At 41.1% G+C, this 8,479-nt stretch overlaps 1 protein-coding gene across 1 annotated transcript; it reads left to right on the forward strand.

The window, feature by feature from the left end:
* Window positions 1-6,743: 6,743 nt before the first annotated feature.
* Window positions 6,744-8,156, forward strand: LOC127791649 (uncharacterized). Its single transcript, XM_052321626.1, has 2 exons — window positions 6,744-7,031; window positions 7,422-8,156. The coding sequence occupies exons 1-2, from the start codon at window positions 6,744-6,746 to the stop codon at window positions 8,154-8,156; spliced, it is 1,023 nt and encodes a 340-aa protein (XP_052177586.1).
* Window positions 8,157-8,479: the final 323 nt, after the last annotated feature.

Below are 8,479 nucleotides of genomic sequence, written 5' to 3' on the forward strand. Positions count from 1 at the left end.
GAAGAAGAAGATACACGAAGAAGGAAATTTTGGGAGAAAATTAAGATTAAATGAGGTTTAATCAAGGTTTAAATTAGCCAGGTAAGTAAAGAATTATATATTAATCATTCTGTACGGTTGAAATTTTATTTTGGGTCCAATTTTATTAATTTTGGGAGTTTAATCTTTTTTTCAACGTGTATTAAGTTGATGGTGTTCAATTGTAGAAACGTTGTAAACAGCTAAATAAAGGCAAGCTCCCTCTACCCTTGCGATCTTTTTCCATTTTGTGAACCCCTCGTCTTCCCTCAATTCGTTTCAGTTTCGCATATTAATTATATGAATTAAGGATGTTATTGGCATGATTTAATTTAAAATAAATATGAGACTTATTGGGATTTTATTTATGGTGCTCCTACATGAGATTTTAGACGGCTAAATTATTTATATTACACAGAAGATTTATTTAATTAAAGCTACGATTTTATTTAATGCCAAGAAAAGTTTTACTTCACAGCGGGAATGCAAAAAAACCAAGAAACAGCCGTGTAAAGTCAAGTTGCTAACCCTCTCCTCCTGTTCTTTAATTCCCGTGAGAGACTCCATGATTTCTCATATTTTATCCCCTCATTTACTCTAATTCGGCGTCTAGCATTATTTATTGAGTTATTATTCATTTGTTATAATTTAAATTAAATCTGAGACTTCTAGAGTTTTATTTGTTGTGTGCTTACGGGGGTTTGTACCGCCCTCAATCCCTTCAGAATGATGCTGAACCCAACTTGGGGACCAGGTTCCTAGATGTGCGGGTTTATTTATGGTTTTCTCGGGTTTATTTATGATTCGGTTAGAGCTATCGAGCAGTGAAGCAGGGTCGGCTGTTTGGTGACGTTGGGGTAGACTATCGTACACGGCCCTGATGTGGACCGTCAGGTGGACACTCATAGTCATTGACCATTAACCGGTGCCGGACACTGCTGGTTAGCTCTGCCAGTACATGATTTATTGCATGATTTGATATGTTGTATTACCGTTCATGGTTTGATATGTAATGACCCGAATTTAATTAATTAATGTTGTGTCATACCTTGTGGTTGAATTGGTTAACTTTAATGTGTAGCATAATTTTTTTTGCGGTTATTTCCTAAGTATTTGGGTGTAGCGTATGTGTATATATGTTATTTTGGGATTTTATTAATTAATTTTAGGGTATAAGTTGGAGTATTTTAGTGTTATAAAAGTTGTGTTTGGATTGGAATCATGTATTCGAATGGGAAAGTGATCCATTCGGATAGTTGGTGTAGATTTGGAAGGTTATTCGGATGGACAGGGGCTTATTCGGATGGTTTCTTTGAGTTAAGTGAGTGATATCTGGATGGTTAGAGGCATATCTGGATGTTTCTTTGAGTTTTTGTAAGTAACATCCGGATATGGAATTGTAACATCCGGATATGAATTGTTGATATTCGGATATGAGTTTTTACATCCAGATGGCCATGTTTCAGCAATGCGATTTTCATCTTATAGCCAGATTTTCGCCTAGATCCAGTTCGAATCTCAGAAAACTAAAAACATAAAAGTTGTAGATCTTTGTTTTATCTTTCTATATCATCTTGAATGACCTCAATCGGAGCTCGTATGAGAAAGTTGTGACCAAAATTATAAAGGCTATCGAATTTGCTAGAATTTCAATTTTTACCTCTCATATCCGGATATGGATATCCGGATATCCTCCACTTTCAGCGAAATTCCATAGCATTATCTCGGTGAAATGGAGCTTAGGCGGTGGAGAATCATCTTTAAAAGTTGATGCGTGTCCCACTCGTGTCCTAAGCGTTCTTATGATATATATATATATATATAGCTAAGAAAGAGAGCCCATTATAGTTCGGCCGAAAGATAACGGAAGAAGAAGAACAGTGGGTAGAAGAAGCACAGTGAAGAAGAAGAAGGAGAAGAAATTCTCAGGCAAGCTCTCCTCTTCCTAGTTACCCCTGATTTCCTAACTAAATGTGTATAATTTTGGTTAGGAGGGTGAGCTGTAATGTGTGCGCGTTGATGCTAGTGGTTCGCGGCTGTATATACATATTTACTTATATATATAGTTTTTTGTATCAGAATCTTTGTTGGCCAAAGGTGTAACAAGTTTCCTTTTCCTTCCTTCCATTAAGCTTTCAATCAAGTTTGGATTGTTACAATATGTGTAGTTTGTATCACTGGAGGCCAAGTCCAAAGACACCCGTGAGTTCCCCACTCACTTATACATATATATAAATATATATATATATAAAGGTCCATATTTGACTAAAATGGGAACCTTCTTCTTAAATGATGCATGGATTGACCGAATTTGGGTAGTGGCAAACTAAATTGTGGTAAATATTAGTTGAGTGTTGCCGAATTGTTGAGTCTTAATTTAGTGGCCTTGGGAAGAGTTTGTTCATTCTCCTATTTATTTGAGGAATGAAGCTAGGTAAATTTAGGTAGACTCCTGTGATGGGTTACACAAATCTTATTATGCACAAAAGGTTATTTTGGTATCATGACTTTTCTGGTTCCAACCAGTTGAACACAAATGTTATTTTCAAATGCATGTCTTGTATGCTCGAAATGGGTTTGTGCATTTTTGGGTTATCCATTTAATCCTGAGTGCTTATCACACGACCATTTATTTATTTATTTATTAGATGTTAAACATGAACATTTACATTTAGCGTGTGTTTTACTAGTTGGGCGAGGCTTGGCGAGATGCTTGGCTTATGGGGGCTTTGTATCTTATTCGGTCTACTACACCACCTCTTATTTGTTGCATTTGCACAATCTTGGCGCCAGTTCTTGAGATACAGCTGTACGGTGTCGGGCTTTTCCAGACCAAGTTATTAGGGATGCCTCGGCGTGCCCAGTTTTTATTGTGGTCGCTTATGCAGGCCAGAGGGTGTGGTCGCTCCCACCCAGGCGAGCTTCGACTCATAGTATAGGTACAGACCGCCTTCAGGGCAGTAGCAGGTTCGTGATAAAGACTTGGGTGCTAGTGCATTCTTTATTTGGGCTCTAAGATCCTATATATGTGCATTGTTACTTATGCAGGGATACTTGTGACAGTTTATGAGATTGCATGGCATGTTATGCATGAGTTTCGATTTGTTATGCATTTGAGACGCAAGTTTACTCTTAGCACTTATTCTATTCATCATTCCTTTCTTTATAAGCTTGTTGAGTCATTTGCACTCACCTTATTTTCTCTTCATTCCAGGTAAAGGTAAGGACCCAGTTGTGGGCGAGTCTAGCGGTTCCCGACTTCCAGGGTAGACGATGTACAGGGCCATGCAGACCTAGTAGTTGTTAGCCTGGGGGTTTCTTTTTGTTCATTTTGCTGCTTCCGGACTGTATTTCCTTCAGTTTATTTGGGTCTGTATGGTTTGTGTTTATTTTTTGGCCGGTGTGCCACTGTTGTACGTTATGCATGCCTAGGCTATGTAAGCCTAGTGATCAATTGTTGTATAGCAAGTTAAGGTTTTGATATGCATGCCGAGATGGCAAGTTTCCTTTAGCAGTTTTCTCTTGATATTTAACAGTGGCATGCATGACAGGTCCTTTCAGATCAGGTTGTCTCTATTTTAGTAGGGCACCCGCTCTAGTTCTTTGGGGACCTGGGTAGGGGCCTTACATTGGTTGGTATCAGATCAAGTTTGGGTTATCTCGGTCAAGTTGTCCCTGTACACCTAGGTTGTCGGGTAGAGTTAGGTTGTTTTGGTATTGAGTTGATCTTTGAAGTTGTATTTTGTCTCTGAGTATTATTTTTATATAGGAAGTATGAATACGCGTAATGGACGAGGAAGAGGACGAGGACGACCGCCTATGAGAGGTCGTGGGTAGAGTATACCTCATCTTGAGGTTCCCAAAGATGCTAAGGAGGCGGAACAGCAGGGTACCCCTGTAACACCCTATTTTTTCTCTTACCAAGCGTGTCACTATGCTGGAGTCCAAAATATAAATAAATCATTTTTTTCTTTCTTTCTCGGTACATAACTTAACCTGAAGAACCGAATTCCAAACAAAACCCCTAGGAAAACATTAAAGATGCGGAAGTAATAATCGAAACCTGATATGGTACGTAATCAATTTACTTTATAATATAAGAACTCGTACCATGTTTAACATCATATCCTCAATATTGAAATACATAAATACATGGAGATTTCATAATATTCTAACAAGGCTAATCATCAATAAAGCATCAACTAAACCATATCCGAGTCAACTCGCTGAATCAATCGACCACGCCATCACGTGCTATCATATCTCAACATGCTCCTTGCCTGAGCTACAAGTCTAAACTGGAACGTGGAATGTTCCAGGGGCATAACCCATTAGAAGATGAAACTTCTAGTGAGGGTCCAAAACATATATATACGAATGCATGATGTAATAACATGAACAACATTTGCCCTTAATGTAACTTCCCAGGCCTACCAGCCCGACACGGAATCCTAGGCAAATCCCAAACCTCTGCAGGATAAGCCTAACGTTATTCCATCATTGCCCTAGGGGAATTACGGCTACACTCTGGGGGTGACATCCTATTCCCATGGACAAATATAAATGTGACAATAATATCATGCCATGCAATTATCACAACTTTCAATGCAATATGACAAAATGAATCATATCTTTCGTAAATATTATGCATATATAAGCAATCATATCTTTCATAAATATCATGCATAATAAACAATCATATCATGTAGGATAGGAAAACTCACATTTGCCTTAAAGACCAAGATACCTCGAAAAGCACGTATCGCCTCAATAGGCGTGCCTGACCTCGATTTTTGTGCCAACTTTCAAAAGTTGCACCAATCACATTATCTCGATTACCTCAATCATAAAATAATATTTAATCACTAAATATCCTCAATATTCCATTTATTTCATTTTTCCTTCATTTTCTTTCATTTTTCCTTTCCGAAAATTCCAATAAATACCTCGGGACTATTTTCTCAAATCTAATTTCACAACAATTCATTATAGGTTATAAAATTCAAGGGTAAAATACTGGACTTACCCGGATGGTGCGTTTTCACGCAAAATGAGGCTCTTTGATGCTAAAATCGAGATATCAAGAATCCCAAATCCCAATCTTTTTGCACACACTTCAAGATATCAAATTTCTAGGAATTTAGAGATTTTTCCCAGAATTTTTGGACCAAGCACGCGCCCCCACACGCTGGCACATGGCTTTACGCGTGAAGGCAGCGCGTGAAGGCCACGCACCGGAGAAAAACCTTTTTTTCCGGCGCCGGCCAAGCCGACAATGTTGGTTTCTTCCACCAAGCTCCTCCTCTCTTCAAGTCAATCAACATGGCATGCTTTGTGCCTTGAAATAACAACCGAAAAGGCTCCGATTTGCCGGCCAAATATTCGGCCAGACCACCCGCCTCCAAACTCCGGCAAGCTTCGAAACCCCTTCTAACGGCCATGAAAATGGCTCTAACTCTCCAGATACTCTTTACATCTCATGGGCTTCAAAAGCCCCTTAAAATGGAGCCTCAATTCATTCATTATCACAGCCAGTTTTGAAGCCAAACTCCCCCACTTTTCGGTCACCTCGAATGCCTATTTATAGGCGAAATCGAGCCCTCAAACGCCCTTGGCCACTTGACCCACTTGCTTTAGAGCTTTTCCCACCCTTGGATCGACCTCGAGCAAGCCTTATCTGACCAAAAAAAGGAGTTGCAGGCGCACAAAAAATCCAGCCAACTTTTGGCCGCTTTTTCTTCAAAATCTGGCCACTATGATGGCTTTTGTCAGATCTTCATTTGCAAAAGTTGCCCCCCTGATTATTCCTCGTGCAACCCTGTGGCCAAAATCGACCATGGTCGACCGACCATGTGCTGGTCAGATTTGCCCATGCTACCATTTTTGAGTTTTTGCACTTTTACCCCACTGATTTTGGTTTTCTCATTTTGACCCTCTTTCACCAAGCCCCTTAACTTTTGATAATTGCTTTCAATACCCTCAAGTCCTAAAATATCAATTTGACCTCTAAAGATTCTAAAAAAATATCGTTTTCGGCCTCCCTTTAGCAATTTCAAAAAAAACTGCACTTAAGCCCGAATCTTCGTTTTGGCCCTAAACCTTTTCGATTCTTCCTGAAACTACTGAAGGGTTGTTCCTTATGAAAAACCGAAGCCCCCTCAAGCTTTTGTTGACTTCTCGAAAGTCGTCTATAACAATTCGGTATTGCAGCTTAATTGGTAGCTGTATTTTAGTTATACCAAAAATTATTCCCGATCCGATTTCTTTCGGCACCATAAATCCTATCTCGGGATGCTCGTTAATACCATGCCATTTTCCTTTGGCATCTTGACTCCAGGGCATTCCCGACAGTCGATTCAGTCATCTATACAGTAATAAATTACCGTTATACCCTTCATTTATCCTTAAATTCCATTTTTTGCCCCAAGATAAATTACCCTTGAGTCATTTAAAATTTCTCAGGTATTATAACCCCAAACGTGCAGGTTGCCCTGGCGAGTCTCGCACACGCCATGGAGGCCTTGACTACTGCTCAGTTGAGGCAAGGGCACCGAGAATAGGGGCAAGGTGAGGCATCTCAGCTAGTAGCATCAACAGGTGAGGGTAGTTCTGGGGCAGCTCTTCTGAAGACCTTTATAGCACTGCGACCCCTAGAGTTCAGAGGAGGAGCTGATGTAGTCGAGGCAGAGAATTAGCTACTTGAGGTCGAGAGGCTTATGTACTCCATGGGCTGTGCAAAAAATCAAAAGGTTCAGTTGGGTACTATTCTACTGAAAGGAGATGCAAGACGCTGGTGGGAAACCACCAGACAACAGTTTGGGAACCGAGCACCCACATGGCCAAAGTTCGAGGCATTGTTCCGTGAGATGTACATACCAGACTGGGTGCACGAGCAGAAGGTGTATCAGTTCATTGATTTGCAGCAAAGAGATATGACAGTAGCTCAGTATGAGGCAAAGTTCATCACTTTGTCCAGATACGCCCCTGAGATGGTGACACCAGAGGCCCGTAAGGTTAGTAAGTTTGAGAAGGGCCTAAGATCAAAGATTAGACATGCCATGATTGGTGTCCGAGTAGATGATTTTCCTACGGTGGTGAGATGTGCTCATGCAATAGAGAGGAATATTCAAGAAGCCAAAGTGGAGTAGGTAGCCAAGACAGTGGTCACGGGAAAGACAGGAGGAAACAGTAGCAAAAAGCGAAGATGTGAGTTTAGTTCAAGTAATAGAACAGTTAAGGCTACAGAATGCAAGACATGTGGAAGATGGCATTGAGGACAGTGTAAGATAGCACAGGGTAATGTGTGCTACCATTGTAGGCAGCCAGGTCATATGAGGAAAGACTGTCCGCAGAGGTCAGGTGTAGCATCTGGCTAAGGAATCACGTGTTATCGTTGTGGTCAGCCAGGTCACACATCCAGAGTATGCAGACAGCCAGCACCAGTTGAGGGGCAAAGGACCGGGGGTTCAGGTCAGAGGCCAGCACAGAGATCTACAGCAACTAGATGGCGAGGAACAACTTCACGACCTACCATTACTGACAGCCCCCATGTATCAGGCAGGATGTTTGCATTATTAGCTGTAGAGGCTGAGGGAGGCAATGAGATTGTACAAGGTATTCTCTCACTCTATGGCTCGGATGTTCGTGCTTTATTTGACACAAGCTCCACCCACTCCTTCATCGCACCATGTGTTCTGCATTTGGTACCTAGTGCCAGTAGTCACCTATCGTACATCTTATCTGTCACAACACCGAGTGGTAGTATGCTATTAGGAAGGGAAGTGGTGTCGGATTGTGAGATCATAGTCCATGACAGAGTTATGCCTGGTGATCTAGTAGTGTTAGCTATTCAAGATTTTGATCTTTTATTAGGCATGGACTGGCTATCTCGACATTATGCTAAGGTCGATTGTCAACATAAGTTGATCACATTTGAGCTTCCTGATCAGTTAGAGATTATGTACCGGGGAGTTAAGCCAGTTGTGGCGACACCTATGATCTCAGTGATGCAAGCAGAGAAGCTGATCCGACAGGGGTGTGAGCCATACATAGCTTTTGTAACAGTTACTCTTGGGGAGAGGAAGAAGTTAGTTGATCTTCCTATTATTTGGGATTTCCAGGACGTATTTCCGGACTAGTTATCGAGCGTACCACCCTACAGGGAGATTGACTTTTCCATTGAATTACTACCAGGCACTCAGCTCATCTCCAAAACTCCCTATCGCATGGCTGCTAACGAATTAAAAGAGTTAAAAGTGCAATTGCAAGACCTTTTAGAGAAAGGCTTTATCCGAACCAGTACCTCGCTGTAGGGAGCACCAGTGTTGTTTGTGCGTAAGAAAGATGGCTCTATGCGGCTATGCATTGACTATAGGCAGCTTAACCAGGTAACAGTCAAGAACAAGTATCCATTGCCTCGCGTGGATGACTTGTTAGACCAACTGCAGGGTGCCTCAGTATT

This window comes from Diospyros lotus, chromosome 15 (assembly GCF_014633365.1).
Source record: "Diospyros lotus cultivar Yz01 chromosome 15, ASM1463336v1, whole genome shotgun sequence".
NCBI lineage: Eukaryota > Viridiplantae > Streptophyta > Magnoliopsida > Ericales > Ebenaceae > Diospyros > Diospyros lotus.

What these genes read in the sequence shown, in the direction of transcription:
- LOC127791649 (XM_052321626.1), top strand. Translation starts at nt 6,744, where the DNA reads ATGGGCTGTGCAAAAAATCAAAAGGTTCAGTTGGGTACTATTCTACTG. An exon ending in TGACACCAGAGGCCCGTAAG is followed by an intron (nt 7,032 to 7,421) that starts GTTAGTAAGTTT and finishes CGTTGTGGTCAG; the next exon opens with CCAGGTCACACATCCAGAGT.